The sequence below is a fragment of the Acartia tonsa genome, chromosome 9 (assembly GCF_053477335.1).
Source record: "Acartia tonsa isolate MP-2025a chromosome 9, ASM5347733v1, whole genome shotgun sequence".
Classification (NCBI taxonomy): domain Eukaryota; kingdom Metazoa; phylum Arthropoda; class Copepoda; order Calanoida; family Acartiidae; genus Acartia; species Acartia tonsa.
The window spans coordinates 34366612-34386317 of NC_137268.1; the positions used below are offsets into that span (position 1 = coordinate 34366612).

General features: G+C 30.3%; 1 protein-coding gene across 1 annotated transcript in view; it reads left to right on the forward strand.

The window, feature by feature from the left end:
• LOC145328820 (uncharacterized) overlaps positions 1 to 10979 on the forward strand; it is a 34988-nt gene extending 24009 nt beyond the window's left edge. Inside the window, exons 3-4 of the mRNA XM_080172720.1 lie at positions 1697 to 1831; positions 9182 to 10979. Of these exons, the coding sequence (XP_080028846.1) occupies positions 1697 to 1831; positions 9182 to 9344 (298 nt within the window). The 3' untranslated portion in view covers positions 9345 to 10979. The remainder of the gene's footprint in view (positions 1 to 1696; positions 1832 to 9181) is intronic.
• The last annotated feature ends 8727 nt before the right edge of the window (positions 10980 to 19706 follow it).

The following is a 19706-nucleotide window of genomic DNA, read 5'->3' on the forward strand; positions in this document are numbered from 1 at the left end:
TAAAACTGAATTAAAGAATCAAAGCAGTTTGTAACATAGTATGAAGTGTACAAAACTAACTGAATTTAATATGAATTTTCTACAAATATTGCAAAAGAATTGAATTTCGAAAAGTATAAACTAAACGCAAGTGATAGGTTTGCCAAAAGGTGAATAAATAAGTCTCTTCTTTTGTAAAACTTTCCGAATATCTTATTTTTAAAGGGTTATTTTGCAGGCATTGTTAATAAACAGTGATTATTTTTCATGACTTTTTGGTTAAAATTTTGATATAAGTTTTCAAGTTTTAATTCTTAGAATTTTGGGAGATTTTTAGAAAAGGGACAAACTATCATAGAAAAAAATGCTCCAAATATCTAAAATAAAATAAATAGGTATGTATAGGAAGTTGGGGGGATTTTTTATTTAGGGGGGTCGGGGGTGTCTTACCCCCCAAGAAAATAGCCTAAAACCCTGAAGAGTAGAATCCGATCGGTTTAGTGGTTACCGAGATATTAGGGGACAGACGGACAACATACATCGTTCTTTGTGTTACTGATATTGTATAGTATAGGATTTTTTTTTAAAAAGGCATTATGCTGTTTTTTTGTATGCTTGATTTTTGTTTTGAAAAATAATCTTTTCTCCATCCCTCGTTAAAGTGTGTAAACTTAAATTTTTGCACAAATTTTTGCTCACGTGTATCAGGGGTGAAGGAATATTTAGGGAGGGGGGGGACAATGGGCTGTTAATATACTGGTTCTCAAAGTTATATTCCTAAATTTGTTGGCTCAAAAAAAGTGGGGAGTAATATTAATTTACAGAAGGAGTAATTTTGTTTATCGTAAAAGGGACGTAAATGAATTTATCACCTATTGTCTGTTCCATAAGATCCATGTGATTGTGCAAACCCCTTTTTTTATATTTGTCTCTATCTTAATGCGTGGTAAGATTATAGGGCTTTAAATTTGTCTGCTTGTCTGTATTCATGCCTTTTGTATGTTTATCGTCTAATTCACAGAGTATTATATCTATCTATCTATTTTACATAAGGTTCTATTGTAACAGAGAACATTTTTCTAATAAATAATTTGTTAGAACTCGTTAATTAATGGCATTTCATTACCCTAGTTCCCAAGGTTTTATAATAACGTTTTCTTATTCATTGGCTTAACAACTTTGGGAACTTCAGTGAATTTTGATTGGTTGTTTCATCAAGTTGAGTGTTCAAACGTTTCAACCTCTAATTTTTATTTACAGAAGAGGTGATTTTGTGTATAATCATGGGGGATATACATCAATTTATCAGCCATTTTCTTATCCATTTAGCTCCCTGATTATCTGCCTAAATTTGACTATAAATGTTAAAATTTTGAATTACCATGCATAATTTATAATAAATTTTTGTAAATACATTTTCATGTCTTTTAGTTTAGATAAGTCTTCCTAAGTGTAATAAGGATTTGGATTTGTGTATTCTTTTTGTACACAATGTGATTCTTTATTACATACTAGTTGCGGCCCCCTTAGTCTCTAGGGAATGTTAGGAAAATAGCCTAAAACCAACCCAAGTTATTTATAAAGCTTTACTGAAAAATACAATAAATTTTCGAGATCATTAGCTTCAGACAAAAACCTTACTACTTATCTATCTATCTTTTTATGTTCAATATATACCTATTTTTATCAATATCTAATTATATATTTCTATTTGTAGACTAGAAGGAAGCCTGGATGAGATGTGTGGAGTGGACTGGACTCCCTCACTCTCGTGTTCACAAAACTGGACTCCCTCTAACACCAACAACTCATACTTCTCAAACAACAGTTATCAGCCGTTGAAACCTTACAGGTAAAAAAACTTTGTTTACCCTACTGTCTAGCGAAGCTGCTCTATAATTAACCTTGTCTGTCAGTCCGTAATACAATGGGGTAAAGTTGAATTTCTCGGCTATTGTTCAAGATAGACAGCTTAAAATTTCAACAAAGATTCCTATGATATATGCGCATCTAGTCTATAACTTGTTTTGTCCGTCTGTCTGTCGGTCACGCTTCAAAAGACGTTCACAACACACTTTGTCCGTTTGTCCATTCCATGATTTTCTTGTGCTACCCTACTTAAGGGTGTTGCCATCCTTGTTTAAACAGTAAAAAGTATTTAAAATCTCAAAATTAGCTGATTTATACAACTAATATATTAAATAATACCTGTAAGAAGATTATTAAGAAAAAAAATATTAATAAAACTTTTTTGTCACTTAGCATAATAAATAACTTCTTAGGAAAAAAGGATTTTAAGATTATTTCAAGTTTTATAAAGTGTTCTTAAAGAAAATAATAAGTATCAGAAAAAATAAGTGTTATTAAATTAATTATATTTTGAGGATTTTTAAAAAGAATTTTAATTCTTTTTACGGTTTTTTTTTGTTTTAGTTGAGGATTTTTTCTTAATAAGTGTATATACCAATTTTTTACTACAATGCAAGCTGTTTTTATTTTATTTCAATGAAAACTGTACAGAAGCAAAATATTGTGGTAGCTAGGACCATAGTATTTTAAAGAGCTCTGCTTTAAACATCTCAATTGTTTCCATTTGGGATATTTTATTTACAAATGTACTGTCAGACAGACTATGAAAGTAGATTATAGAGCAGCCTCTCGCCTCCCGAAAAAAGGTATTATTTTTCTACAGAGGATAAAACTTAAGTAGAGAACTAATTTCACAAATATGGGGATAGGGCTTCTACAGAAATAAATTTTCTTCAAACTAAGGCCGCATTTCAATTTTATCTAAAAATATTAATGCCATAGTAGCCATTATATTCAAATATATTTCAACATAGTATGTAACCACGTCAAACATACTTTCAATAAGAATATATATCTTCAGTATAAATATCCCTCTACGCCCTGAAAACTCTTAGCCATTTGCAAAACCACAAACTTTATTAATTTCTTTTCATTACAACAACATTAAGAGCTCAGCAACGGGGGGGGATGGGGAGGGGGACTTAGTCTCCCCCCAACTTAAAAAAAACAATAGAGTAAGAGGAGGGTGGTATGGGGGGGGAGATAGTGAAAAGTTTTTTCATTGATTTTCTCAAAACATAATCAACCCCACAGAATTTGAAAGAAAAGTTTTTATTTTGCACTTTCGATAGATCTAGTGGGTTGGGGGGGGGGGGGGGGTTTCTGGAGGCTGATTGTAACTGGGGGTAGCACTTCTGAGCAGGCTAGCCAGCACACAAGTTTAACTGTGAAAAGCATCTCTTTAATCTAAGTTGGATATAAAGTTTAGACCATTCTTTATAGCGGTTTTAAATTTCTTAGGCGATGAAAGGTATATTTGGTTGAAATTTAATGAATAAAAATTTGGGAAATAATCAATTATTAAGTTAAAATGTTGGAGGCACAATAATTTTTCTTTATAAGAAAAGTTCATTTCATTTCTTTATTCCATTTCCCCCCTTATATTTTTCTGGAGGGAGGGGTTTGACAGTTAGTAAAAGTAGTTTTATCATGTTTAATATTCTTCAAGATAAATGCAAAATTTTACAAATTACTCCCACTAATTACCCTTTATAAATAATTGAAAATGAATTTTCAGAGAGAGAGAGAGGTGACAATAGGCTGTTTATTACACTAGTCCCCAAAGTTTTATATTAAGTTTTTCTTATTCGTTGGCTTAATAACTTTAGGGACTTCTACTGTATGTTGATTAGTTGGTTTATTAAGTTGAGTGTTCAAAAGTTTCAACCAGTAATTGTAATCTACAAAAGGGTTATTTTTGTGTATAATCATTGGGGACGTACATCAATATATATTGGTCATTGTCTTATCCCTTTAGATCCCTGCTATTTGGGAATATTGACGTCGACATTGTTAATTGTGAAGGTTTGAAGGGTAATTTAGCTCCAGGTGATGTATGAAAATGGATTAATTAAAACTTGTGCTCAACAAATTATTTATTCAAAAAGTCCACCATTAGTGTTAATTTTTCATTAGCCAAACTGGGCTTAATTATTCTTTTTCAACAAGGACTCTGTACTTTTTTAATTTACAAGAAAAAGTTATCTCATATTATAAGAAAAGTCACCAAAAAAGTTCTATTTTTCAATTAATACCTACCTAACTTTATTTTAAAATATAAAAATGATGGGAAAGCTTTTTATTTTGCTTATAAAAATTACATGATACTAACCTACCAATGGTTAATTAGAATGTATACTGGCCTGTCATTGGTAATTTAGTCTTTGTATTGGCTTATCTTTTGTCATTTGTAATGTATGACGTCATTTTTTATAGGGACTTTATAGAGCTTCAATGATAGGATATTGTTTATCTGGTTTTTTTTCAGATATCCACTCCCTGCCTTAAATTTAAAACTTTTAACTTATTGCTCTTTTTCTAACCCCCACTTAAACAACTTTTTTTCTCTGTATTTGAACCCCTACCTCCTCATATAATTTCTTGATTTTAACCCACCTCCCCTTTACACATCCCTCTTTTCATGTTTAAAAACTTTTTTACCTTTTTTAAGAGCTCTTTTTTACATGAATTTAATCTCTTACTGGAATTCATTTTACTGCCTCAGTTTTTGCCTGAAAAATTGGATTTTTTTGTAGTTAAACACACAGAGAACCCAATAAGCAAAAGATTATTTTTCAAGGGTTGAAAAATTAACAACAAAAACTTTACAAATCTTAATATGGTTTAAAATTGTAAAGAAAAAAAAACTTCTTTTCTTTCTTAATTATTAGCTTAAAAAGGATTAATTTTATAAGAAAAAAAGTATTTACTATTTTTTAACTGTTAAGTAAAAATTTCCTTGCAATTAGTTTTCAGTATAAAAAAGGGACAAATCCACTTACATATATTTTTCTTAAACACGGAAATTACTGTTTTTTGGTCAAAATTTTTTGTTCGAAAAAAATTAGTTTTAACCCTCAGCCACCGACACGCTTTTCTAGTTTTAAAATTTAGGATTACACAAACTGCCTTTGGGGACATAACATGTCATATAAACCTTCCCCCCCCCCCCCTTCAAACCTTAAATATTGATAGAAAATTAATAATTTGTATTGTAAGTAAATAGATTATTGATAATAACTATTTGATTCTATAATGATTGATTAACTTCTAATAACAATTAACTTTACCCAAATGGAAAGCTGAAAAAGGGTTAAACCACACATTTAACCCACCCTCTTTCTAATTACCCCCTTTTCTATAAATTCTCTTTCCTTATATCAGCCTTTTCAGAGATAGGAAGGGGCAATCCACAACAAAAATTTAAAATACATAGGTATATAGGTTTAACCTAATTATGTTAGCCCGGAACTACGGCCCTTTGGGGCTAACAAAACTGGATTTTATGTTATAACTATTAATTTTAACAGCTGCGGAAAATTGTCTATAATACGATGCACGATGATGGTAACTAATATCGTTTATAGATAAAACATACATATTTTTCTTTTTTTATTGGCGGAAAAGTTGAAGGCAATACCTGTCCCTGCGAGGTGACGACGCCTACTAAATTAATCCGCACAAATTCAAATAATTCCTCCAGCTCCACTGTATTTTCCTTTTTTTGGTCATAAAACTTCTAGCGGATATAAAATGCTTGTAAAAGTTGGAAAATAATGAATCTCTCGCCAAGGGGTCTGGGAAAGGACATTGGGAGGGATAAATTCTTAAAGTTTAAATCTGTCTTTTATAATTGCAAAAATGAGGAATAAAGGGTTGTAGAATAGTTCAAACCATCCTAAATCATCCCAATGGACCCAAAACTAAGATTGAAAGCATTACACACATATATACAGAAAATCTTTTTTTTTGGCAAAATAAGACAGAGGGGTCTAAAAACTGCTTTAAACTTAATTTTGAGAGCTTACTTTTGGCAATTAATTGCCAAGAAAAACTTTAGCACTTAATTGTCCTTGTTTCAATTAACAACTAGCCTCCAGTGAAGTGTGGGAGGTTCAATAAAATAGCCGAAAACCATCTCAAGACAATAAAATTGTTTTTTAATACCTTTTACTTATTTATTGATAGTGTTAAAAAAGGCACCTTTAGCTGGGGACTGCAGTGAATTTTCTTGAAAGAGGCTGTGTCTATAGGCTAGTTCTAAAGTCAACAATTCTCTTAAATATTACACCAGAATAATATGCTTCCTTGGGTTCGAGACCAACTGTAATTTTGTTAAATAAAGTGGTTTAGGAAGTCCAGTATTGCCTATAAAGATCCAAGATTGAGCCAAATTTTTACATTGGATTAAGAATTTAAACTAACATAGAGCAAATTTATTAGAATTTGGAATTTTTTAGATGAGTTAAGCTCCTCTATAAACATGCTGTTGTTGGACAATTTTTGGCTATTATGCTGATGCAATGTAACACAGGGAGGGAACAATGGGCTGTTTATTACACTAGTCCCCAAAGTTTTATAATAAAGATAATAAAGATTTCTTATTCGTTGGGGACCAAATCAAATTTTGGTTTATTAAGTTAAGTATCAAAATGTTTCAACAACTAATTGTTATCTACAGAAAGGTTAATTTTGTGTATCATTATTGAGGATGTACATCAATTTATCGGCTATTGTCCTATCCCTTTAGATCCCTGGAATACCAATGCAATATGTCCATACAATGATATATTGATAAATTTGATTTACTGGAAAATTACAAAACAAGACTATATTTGTTCATAGATGAAAAAATGTTTAGTAAAAACATATTAACCAATATAAACAAGCAAAATCTATAAGAAAAACTTATATTTTATTATCTATATTTAATTTTTTTAATATATAAACCTAAAATTAATAATATAGTTAGGAGGTCGTCAGTTATAGAGCTGCTACGCGTCTATAAAATTTTGTATGCTTTAATTTATTTCATTACAATTTCAAACATATTTTTAATTAAACCAAGAAAAATAAATCCTGCTAAACTTTGAATCATTGTGTTGACCTATAATTTTAACAGATAATGTAGACATTTAGTCATTTTTATGTTTAAGTTTTCTTAACTAAACAAAAATATCACCATTATATTTCTAAAATATGTTTTCGAAATGATCATTGAATTAAAACCAGTTTTGTTAGGCCTGCCTTTGGCCTCTTGGGGCTAAAAAACTTTCTTAAATCTTTTAATTGTCTATTTTAATATCTGCGGAATGTTGTTTATAGTATATTTTAATGTTGACATAATACTAGCACTAATGTCTAACAAGTAGGGAAAACTTGTCGACATTCCCCCCCCCCCCTGCCTAACTACGCCTACTAATCGAAAACTATCCATTATATTTTGAAAGGCATATTTCATGCGTGTTCGTTTTTAGTTTCCCCAGGGATCAAGGGAAAGGACAATGGGAAGGAAATTAGTCATAACCCCAATAAATAAACAAAATTGTGCATTACTGCTTTTAGTATCTTGTAATTATTGAAGTGTAATTAAAAAACTATTGCCCCCTCCCTTCCTAAGTATTTCAGCAGCTATCTAGTAGAATTACAATAAAATTAGATGGCCTAATTATAGAAAGAGGTGTCTTAGTAACTTCAATCTTTAAAAAAATACACAGTGTTTCATAAAATGTTACACTTTACAAACTGTAATTTTTAGTATAGAATAGAAGTCTATCATTTTTTTTGTATAATTTTTAAGTATTCTTAAATATCAGGAATATTTAAGCAGTATATTCATATTTTGAACATTCATATTTTCTATATTATTCTCAATGACAGGCATACATGTCAAGGAAAATATGCTTTTTCAAAAATACCTTATAAAAAATATAGTTTTACTATAAACCATAAGGCATAAATCTTTGAAATGCTTAAGTGTTTAGTGTTTTATCAAAGGTTATTTTATTGCATTAATAACTTAAAACCCTTTTTCTCTAAAAACTCAAAAATTAAACTTATTCCACTCCCTGTGTATAATATTTGTGTATATGTTAACAAAATATTGTATGATTGTTAAGCTTTCTTTCCAATGTACTGAATTTTAGTTTCCGAAAGTGTACCTAGCATCCGCGTCTTATCTCAATATTTACTACTAACTAAAAAAGCATCAAATTTCTAAAACAAAAAAAAATGTAAAAATTTAAATTTTGAATGTATAATGTATACCTAAATCGTTTATACATTATATCGCTTTTCCCTTTGACCGGAGTAGCTGAAAATAGTGTTTGCAATAATTGGGTTATCTGCTGTACACATTTGGAAATTATTGAAGAAATAGGCAATCCATTTTCAGCACATCTTCTTTCCATATTCTTCAGAGAGGATGGGAGGGGACAGTGGACTGCAAATTTTACTCTTTTATATGCAAGAACTTTCATTTGCTTGATAAATTTGGGATACTTTTATTTTAAACCTTAAATGGTTGTACAAAACTTTCTATTAATACTTTTCAGTTTTCATCTACAAAAGGGTTAATTTTGTTAACATTAATTGGGGGTGATCCTTTGATATCCCTGATAATTTTACATTCCCCCCATTTTGTTAACTTTTCCTAGCCTACCCTACAACAATTTTTATTTATGATATAGGTAAACCTGACTAAAAATATGACTTTCTCATCTTATTTATGCCTATTTGTTCCTTGCTAACATAATCAATTAAAAAATTACTAAATTTTACCTTTTTTATATATGATACTAGCTGTGGCGCTCCTAGCATCTAAGGGCCCTTTATTCAAGGTCTTGGGAAGGGCAAAAATAGCATAAAACCACACCGGGACCTAAATGAAGCTTTCATACAAATGAAAACAGACAAAAAAATCTCAAATTTCTACCAAAAATCTTAATCTCCATTATTTTGCTTCAAAATGATTTTCAATTTAAGTCAATTCAAAATTAATGTGATGGAATTAAAATATATTTGAGATTTTTTACAGAATTAAAACTTGAAAAAAAACTTGAATTTTGACATAAATTAAAATGATTATATCTTGATTATTGCGTAATACAATTAATAAATTCAAATTTGAATTTTTTTTTATATTATTAGCTATTCTGTAATTCATTTTTAATTATATTATATAAAGTTTTACATAAATCAGTTAATTTTGAGATATTTTCTACCTAGTGATTTTCAGCCTTTTTAGTCGGTTTTTAATGTTTTATTTAACAAACTATTTATTTTTTTGTCAATAACTCAGCCAGTATTTGCGATAACAATCCAATATTTTTAGGTTCGACGTGGTGGAAGAAAATTTGGGCCGAAGCAGTGGTGGGGGTGGGAAAGAGAACACCAACCTGGGGGGCTACAATAGTAATGGCTCCTCCACTACTAACGGCGGCCAGAATAACGGCTCCGGCTCCAATGGGTGGAAGTATACATACATGTCTTCCTGAATAGTAATCAGATTATAGCTTGCACACACATACACCTCCTACTACTACTACTACTTCCCTCCCTGGACTCCAAAAATACAGAAGAACAACTCCCCCTCACCATCTATGGAAATTGTCATCCTTGGTTTTTTGAAAAAAGTAAAGTATATGATAGCAGAAATCTACATTTAGAATATAATAATTATTGGGAGAATCAATTTTGTAAATTAAACTATTTTTCTTAATTTTGTAATTAATTTATCATTTTTTGATGTAAGACTTATAAAAATAGGAAAATCCAATTTATTTCCTTAATTCCTTTTTATTATAAAAAGAAATATTTTTTTTCTTCCCTCATTAAATAAAATAGAATATATATATAAGCAAGAGATAGGGACCTACACATACATTTATAGTGCCTACTTCTCTCTCTCTCTCTCTCTAGTTTCCTCCCCTTCCTCCTCTCTCTCTTTTCTCTGTGTATGCCTCAGAGCTCGCAATACGCCACCTTACACAGCTGATATTGCCTTTACAATAGATATATTATCCTAGATGCTTAATCGGACACAAATGATTGCTTAAATCGAATCTTCATGTCGCAGAACAGTGTATCTAATTAGAAATTGGGTTGAAACTTTAAAGTTCGGATTGTTCATACAGTGTTCCTATTGTACTAATCAATTGATTGGGGATCTAGACATTTTATATTTATTGCCTTCATACACACACACAAACAGGCATGCACACACTCACACGCACACACACAGACATACAGTCATAGCGGGGACCTACTCACCATACTTGGGCTAGTTCCACAGCATTTTTACAAAAAATCAGCCACAATTTGTTGAAATTCTGGATTTAAACTAAACTTAGACATAACCTTTTTTAGCATATATTGTTAATAATTCTTAAAAACTAAGTTAATAACAATTTTTTGTTCAAAAATTCCGAAAAGACTTATTCTACAAATGATTTATGCATATTTAGGCCTTTAAATTAGGCATAATTGTGTATTTAAAAGCCTTGTTTAAAGACAGTACAGTATATATAGAATACATGGATATGGAAGGGCTATATAGCCATATAGCTAATCATTTTTAAACTTAGTCTGTCTGTGTGTGTGTGTGTGTGTGTGTGTGTGTGTCTGTGTGTGTGTGTGTGGCTTGCGGCAGAACCAGAAGACTGTGTGTGTGTGTGTGTGTGTGTGTGTGTTTGTGTGTGTGTGTGTAAGGGGGGACCCACTCAGCCACGCACATTTCTATACCATTAAAAAAATGCACAGACACACACACAAACATCCCAACACATAAACAGTTTCATTTTTTTTCACAAACACCCCGAGAAAGTGAACGCTAGGAACAATTGAACCTTTTTTTTAAAGAGAGAAAAGGGCTAAAATAAGAAAGAAAAAAAGAGAGAGTAGGGGATCTGGGGTCTTATAGAGGGTTAGGGGAGCTGAGGTAATGAAAATTTTTAAAATTCCGCTAATCAATTTTGAACATAAATTATTATGAAAAGATTCTTTGATTTATTTTGGGCAGAAAATTAATATTTCAATTCCTTTTCCTTTAATAAATCCATTAAATTTAAAAAAAAATTTACAGGAAATTTAAATTATATAGATCCTTATTTTATAAATTTTTTGAAAACAAATATTAAGCAAGCAAGTATCTAAGAACAATATTATTGTTTTATTATGTAAATCTTTATATATTTGTTAAACTATTATAAAAATACAGTAATTTTTTGTTATTAAAATGCCTGGGCTGATTGTTAAATATTTTATAGGAAAAAAAACACACAATTAAATTATTTCAAAAGTAAATTTTTTTTGTTGGAAACTACATATTTTATATAAATCCATATTCAGTAATATTTCTCTAATCTCAACACTTAATAATCCTTAAAATTTGTTTAATGTGTTATTTTTTTATTTTTCTTCATTAATGTACAATTTTCAAAAAAAAATATTTTATTTAATTTCTTTCTACATATTTACTATAATTTGCTAAAATCATTCCAAAAATTGGTCAAAAGAAGTTAAAATAATAAAATGGGTATAAAATTTAAGATTTCTTTCTCACTAAGACCGATATTTTCCTCCCCCCGAATCCTAAAAATCCATTAAAAACTTTTGACTATTGTTAAAATATCGGTCAAAAAGCCACTTCAGTCCACATACAACAAAAATCTAGCAACGAAAAAAAAATCTTTTTTTTATAAAAAGAATTTTTATAGGTGGACTTTTTTTTAGGAATTTCATAAATTTTTATATCCAATTAGCTAGCTGCCTTTCATTTTCAAGTAAAAAATCACCCAAAATTAATTTCTGTGTGAGTTAAAAAAAAACTTTACCTATGGAATGATTTATTAAAAAATTGTAATCTATTGATGAAATCAAAAAAGAAAGTTAACCGTATGTATTACTATATTAATATTATATTATTAGATGCCCTCCTCTCCCAGCAAAGTTTTATTACTTTTTACAATATCATTTTACTATTAAAAAGCCGTGTTTTAATTAATAAATAAACATATCGTTGAAATGAAAAAGAAGCCTATTTTTGCTATAGTGCCTAATATTTTCATTAGATATTAAATTATGAGTTTAGGTTAAAATGGTATTGTAATTTTTTTTATTTTTCAAAGGGAATTAAAATATTTTTTTTATGTAAATAATTCATAGCAACTTTTAAAAAGGAAAAAGTACCTAGTGATATTGAAAAAATATAGATACTTTTCTTATATATTTTAATATCAAGGTTGCGTGATTATTGACATAGTAAAAATATATAAATAATAATCCCATTTTCTCCTTATTTCCTTTATATAAGTTTGTTAGATGTTCTTGATTCTTAAAAAAAACACCCAATAAGAGACATCGCCAACAAACCTTATTTTGCTTTTATTCTAGAGAGAAAATTTTTTCCATGCAAACCGACAAAAAAACACTTTATTAAAATACGGAAAAATTTTCTTTTTATCGTTGTCTTTCATAAACTGTGTAGTGATTCCCGCCGAGCGGCGTGTGGCGGTGGCCTTTCGTGCAAGGTCTCGCCGCGCCCTCGCGTGAAACACAATATTATTGTATAACGGTGTGCCGTTGCTTTTCGTCATAATCGCCGAGTGTAGCGTTAAAATGGCGGCTGAAAGGCTAATTTTTTCAACCGCCAATTTTTGGCCTAACTCAAAAATTGTGACAAAACAACGGCGCACTTTAAATTATGCTCTGATTAAAAATGGATATTTGTGTAAATTTTTAAAGTAAAAAAAAAGGAGTTTTTAATCTTTCACATGGCGTGCGGTGTCTAAAAAAATTACTGAATGCATATTCCCTCCTAATAAAAAATTGTCAGGTTCTACTCAAAAAAAAAATTGCTAGTGTTACTTTTTTAAAGTTTCACTTTATGTGATAAATAATACAAAAAATCCACCCAAATAATCAAATAAAAAAAACAATGACACCACGCAGGCAAATTTTTAAAAAATGAGCAAAAAATATGAATATTATTATTAAATTATTAATTACAAAACATTTCTCGTGATATGTCGTCCTTGTTTGTATTTCTGTAGACACCCAGTGTTAGTTATTGAGAAGCTGCGCCTCTCAATCAGGCATTGGGTTTTCATAGACACCCTATTCACAAATATATATAGATATTCTTTATTCAAAATTAAAAGCAAAATATTTTACATTATACCAGTAATAATTAGTCAAATTTTAAACTTTTTAACTTTAATTTGTAGATAAAATTTAATAGATTTTTATATTGTTTAATTTTAAAATGTCTAAAATATTTTGTTTTTATTTTTTAAAATAGGAAATTTAATGTTTATATATCCTTACAATTGTCTACCATTAAAATACAATTAAATTTTTAAATAGTTTTTTATATACAGTATGTTTTATAAGTATCATCAATTTACTTAAGAAACATATTGTAGCTAGTAGAGGAGAGATAATAATTTTCAATTTAATACAATACTTCATATTATAATTATTAAAAAAAGAGTAGATAATTATTTTATTACACAAAAAAATTAAACCTTTTAATTATTGGTTGTTAGTGGTTTAAGGTCGAGATTTGTATTTTCTGTACTCTGTATTTGGTGTACAGCTTGTACAATTCCTGACATTTTTCCCCTCCAACCGCCGATCTTCTTGTTAGAATTCTATATTTATGTTTTGCTAGGGTATAGTATATAGACTGATATAAACAAATATTCATTCATTTTGCGTATTATTATACCCCCGCCAAGATGACCGCTGTCACGCCGCCTTACTCCACCTAACCTTCCCCCCAACAAACCCTCGCTATCAAAAGGGGCGGGACGGACAAAATGGCGTCGACGGCGGCGTGCGGCGGTCATTTTGGCGGGAATATTTCTGGTTTGCTCCTTGTTGAATTTATTTCTACAATGCTTCTTACATGAATATATTATTATATAATTATATGGTGAGCGATAGTGATATATCCATATTATTAATATTAAAAAATAAACAGTTCTATTAAAAAAAAAACATTTTTGTTTCTTATTTTGGTAATTTTATTAGTTAGCGAAGCTACTCTACTACAGGAATGTGATCGTCCTTGGTTCGACTTTGGTTGGGCAAAATTTAAATGCTTTGTAGTGTTAGGGAGAGCGGGGATATTGGGCTCTTTATTACACAAGTCCCCAAAGTTTTAAAATAACGCTTTTATTCGTTGGCTTAACAACTTTGAGAACTTTCATTGAATTTTAATTGGTTCGTTCATTCAGTTGAGCTTGTAATCTACCGAGGGGTGTTTTTTTGTATTATTATTAGGGATGAATACCAATTTATCGGCCATTGTCTTATCCCTATAGATGCAATGTAGAGGGCGGCTGAAAAAAAAACCTGATAATTGTTATTGCTGCGCTTCTAGACAAATATTGTTTCTTGTTTTGGTTGATAGATATAAAGAATACAATTACAGAGTACTAGAAGAGTAACAAATTTGCAGCCAACTTAAATTTTGAATTGGATAGGCTAGGTTAGACTAATAAAGTTTGAATGACGGCTACAGAAGTTGCCTGTCAATCTTAGGTCGCACTGACAGTTACTATTCCTTACAATTTTAAGCAGCTTTCGCCAGCCAAAACATGTTGACTGAAAACAAGTCGAAAACCTATTCATTGCCTTTCACAGCTATGGACAGTGGCGTATCCAACCCCCTGGTATAATTAAGAAGGGAGTTAAAAAAGGGGTTTACAACAATTAATCTATAATACAAAGTAGAACAATGTCTGCTTGTTTGTCTGTTTTTTTGTAGCGAAGGATCTCGCTAACCGCTGAACCGATCGGGTTCTCCTTTACATCGTAGCTTCTTGTAGGTCCCGGGAAGGTTTATAACTATTTTCTTAGGGGGGAGGGACACCCCCACCCCCCCCCTCCTAAAAAAATTTTTTTTTATAAAATTAAAATAGTAGGGCGACTAACCCCCCCCAAAAAAAAAAAAAAAAATCTTCAAAATCTAAGATACGAAAAATTGGTTTGATTAAACCTCTTGGGGCAAAGCCCCTAGAGGCTAGGGGCAAACCGCTAGTATAGAATAAGTGGATATACTGTGACAGGGTAATTTTTGTCAACAATTTAGGTTGCCAATAAAGTTCTAAAATATTGTTCAATACGTCCCTCCATGGTCAGAGTAAAGTCATACGTGGAGGGGAATTGAGGCTTTCGTTATTTTAGCCATAAGGGCGAAACATTTTTCAGGGTTTGAGAGGATCTCTTGCAACATCCATGTATTCTATATCCATTAAGATATATAAGTTGGAAAGAATTTAAATGTTACAGGGAGATTTGAAATCTGCATCAAATTTTAAAGATTTTTTTTTATAAAATTCGTTTTTTGTATAATTCTTTATCTAAAAGCGGAAATACAATTTAAGATGATTAATTTTGACATCTGTGATTGGTGGATGGAAAATTATCTGCGCTCTGATTGGAGAAGCTTAAGAGTCGTACATCATTCAACCAATTAGAGCGTAGGTAGTTTCCAATCCACCTATCCTATTGGTTAACTTAAATTGTATTTACGCTTTTAGATAAAGAATTATACAAAAAACGAATTTTATAAAAAGTCCTTAAAATTTGATGCAGATTTCAAATCTCCCTCTAACATTAAAATTCCTTCCAACTTATATATCCATTGCTGCAACCCCCTAAAACAACAATTAGGGGGATGTATGGCAATAAAAATTTTGGCCTCGTGCTAATTTTTCAATGGATATAAAATAGAATGCTTTCCGTAAGTTACAGTTTCTGACCATCTTTCTAAATCCATATCTATCATAGTTATTTCTCTCATCGTATTATAAACGTCTTTCCGCGGTTATATAATGTACAATTATAGGATTAAAACTAGTTTTTTTAGCCCCAAGGTGCCGAAGGAACCGGCTAAAAACTGGTATTAATCTTATGATTGAACATTTTTATATTCGTAGAAAGCTGGATATTATACGATGCTAGACATAGTTTTTTTTTGTATGGATGAGAACCGGTTCATATCCACCGGATTCGAATGAATACGAGAAATAAAGTTTATCAATTTACCAGTCAAAGGACGCTTTTTGACTTTTGAGTATGTTGATTATTTTAAATAAAGGTACTAATTCTATTATTATTTAGAGGGTGAACACTGAACATCTAGGAAAGTGATTCTAAAATAATACCCCTCTTCTTTATTACACCCCGATTTTAGTTTAAGATGTTGCCAAGGGGGTATCAAATTAATGAGCAGAGCTAGCCTTTACAAACGGACAGATAGACCCAAATTTTATAGAAGCCCCGCTTTGATAATTCATATCTTTTTAATTAATATACGCAGCATACACGGCACACGTGAAATAACAAAATCATTTATGAAATTTCTGTAATGCAAACGTGTTCTAAAATGCTTGGGGTACCTCAATTTGGAAGACCATTAGAATTAACCTTTACAAGTCGGGAGTCTTTCCTCACCTTAATTCCGAAATTGACATGGACGTCTATATTTCATGTTCTACTGTAGGATATTTTTGTAACACTAGTTGCTTTGTTTAAGTCAAAAAAAACTTTTTACCTGGCTGACCCAGCCAGGTTTGCTGGCATCTTGTGCCCGCCAGGATGGAGATATTCGAAAAATTTCAACTTTCAGTTATGTGTCATACCCATATTTAAAAAGTCACGCAGTTATAGCCCTCTATCTTTTACACAAAGAAAATGAGATCGAAAAAACCGGAAGGGGGAAGTCGTTCAACACTCCCCCACTGTAAAGTGTTAAGTTGAGTAGGGGGTGATGCACACTGACAAAGAACTCCAAAAAGAGGTCTTTTAGTGTTTTTGGCTTTCAGAGTTGTCTTATATTTTTTCCACAATGCTTTAATTAAATTTTAATTTCAATTTAATCTCTCTTAGGTGTTAAGGGGGAATGGAGAATAAAAATGGATGTATTGACAGGGGAAAATTTGTCGTCAATTTAGCTTGCTAATATGGACCTCATTAATTGGTTAGTTCGTTCATCCAGTAGGAGGGAAGTGTACTTGTTTAAGGAGGTGGGTGGGGTATCATTATTTTAGCCAGCTGCGAGCATCACCTATCAGAGTAATTAAAAATCTTGTGCAACAACGAAGTAATGATATAGTTTTGGATAACTTTTAAAATTTATTTAAATAAATAATTATTATGTTCATACTTGTTAATAATTTTTAAGCAGCTCATAAAATATGTTGCGAGCTTATTTATTCAAGAAAACGTTCCAATCTTAGAACATTAGGATATAGAATAACATCAAGCAAATTATAAAGAAAACAAGGATAACAACATCCTTAAAAACCAAGCTCTGAAACGGTAGGACAAACGAACATTAACACTTTGTAGAGTGTCAAAACGGTAGAAGCAGGATGTAAATGTATGAGTCGAAACAAAAATCTGAGTAAATTTGTTGCAGTAGTGCAAAAATATAAGACACTGTTTAAGGATATACTTACATTTTTGGGACTTGATTATAGAGATGCTTCGCTTACAATATTGTACCTTATCGTCATAGAAATCAGTGCTCCAAAATTTACATGTAAAAATGAATTTTCATACTGAATTTCTGGTAACGATTTTAGAGTTGATAAGCTTTCAAATCGTACCTAACTGTTATAGGAATCAACAGGCAAAGTTTGAAATTGACGGTACAATTCTATCATATCTTCTATTATGTAATGTATTTCTGTATTGTACCTAACTCTTTCAGAAATCATCATTCTAAGTTTTTAATTTATAGGAAAATTCTAAACAAAACAATGATTTAACCCTTGAAAATTGAGATATCCCCGCCCCCGTCCCCTCAATAAATATAAATCTTCCCAGGACCTATGAGAAGATTCACTATAAAGGAGAACCATATCAGTTAAGAGGTAAGCAAGATTCTTCGGGTACCCACAGACAAACATCCTGTTACTTTTAGACAAAGAAAATACGTTGACAGTACACAATAAACCTATTCTATTTTTTTATATGAAATTTTCAGCGTTGAAGGATTAAATAAAATAAGTTAACATTAAAAATGTTGAAGAAATTTATGAGATTCAAAAGTATTGAAAACTGACTTTTTTTTTCTCTCAAAGGTACAAAACTTCCGATACAGTATATCTTCAAAACCGATCGAATTACTCTTGATAAGAACTGGTTCTTAGTCATATTGAAAAATCATGTATCGCACTGAATAATAGTAGTCTATCTTTAATACGATGCAATAAATAACTATTCCAGCCGTTATAAAGATTCTATGAAGCAAACCGTACGACAAAATCAGACATGTGGATACTTTTCTTTTACCCTGCTCCTTTTCAAAAATGATTTTTTTATTATTTTTAAAAACATTTTTAAGACACAGTATTGTTATGTAACTTGATAGATAGATAGATATATATATAGATAGATAGATAGATAGATAGATAGATAGATAGATAGATAGATAGATAGATAGATAGATAGATAGATAGATAGATAGATAGATAGATAGATAGATAGATAGATAGATAGATAGATAGATAGATAGATAGATAGATAGATAGATAGATAGATAGATAGATAGATAGATAGATATATATATAGATAGATAGATAGATAGATAGATAGATAGATAGATAGATAGATAGATAGATAGATAGATAGATAGATAGATAGATAGATAGATAGATAGATAGATAGATAGATAGATAGATAGATAGATAGATAGATAGATAGATAGATAGATAGATAGATAGATAGATAGATAGATAGATAGATAGATAGATAGATAGATAGATAGATAGATAGATAGATAGATAGATAGATAGATAGATAGATAGATATATATATAGATAGATAGATAGATAGATAGATAGATAGATAGATATATAGATAGATAGATAGATAGATAGATAGATAGATAGATAGATAGATAGATAGATAGATAGATAGATAGATAGATAGATAGATAGATAGATAGATAGATAGATAGATAGATAGATAGATAGATAGATAGATAGATAGATAGATAGATAGATAGATAGATAGATAGATAGATAGATAGATAGATAGATAGATAGATAGATAGATAGATAGATAGATAGATAGATAGATAGATATATAGCTAGATAGATAGATAGATAGATAGATAGATAGATAGATAGATAGATAGAAAGATAGATATATAGATAGATAGATAGATAGATAGATAGATAGATAGATAGATAGATAGATAGATAGATAGATAGATAGATAGATAGATATATAGCTAGATAGATAGATAGATAGATAGATAGCTAGATAGATAGATAGATAGATAGATAGATAGATAGATAGATAGATAGATAGATAGATAGATAGATAGATAGATAGATAGATTATTCGTTTATAAAATTATGAAAAACGAAAAATATTGCAGACAGACTGACAGACCCAAAAAAATATACAAAAGCTTTCCTCATAAAAATGTAAATAATCTATAAAATATCATAAAACGTGGATTGATAAAACAAAATAAAAAATGAGTATTATTTTAAGTAAAACATGTTTAATTTTATTCTATATGCACGTTTTTTGTCATGTATTTAATGTATTTTGATTTAAAGGAAGCCTGCAGGAATTTAGGAAATACACCGCTCTAACTGCTGAATTTCTGCCACAAGTTGACAAAATAACCCAAATTTGAAGCCTACAGCTTAAATAACAAAAAGTGATAGGCATCTTAAAATTACATTTTGGCGAGTTAAAAATCTTTATAAATTTTCTAAATGTCATATCAGAAATTTCAGTATTAAAAAATTTCACCAACTAGCTATCAGCTTATGTTGGGAACAGATCTATAGCATATACAGACAACTACCTGCCCCCCCTTTTTT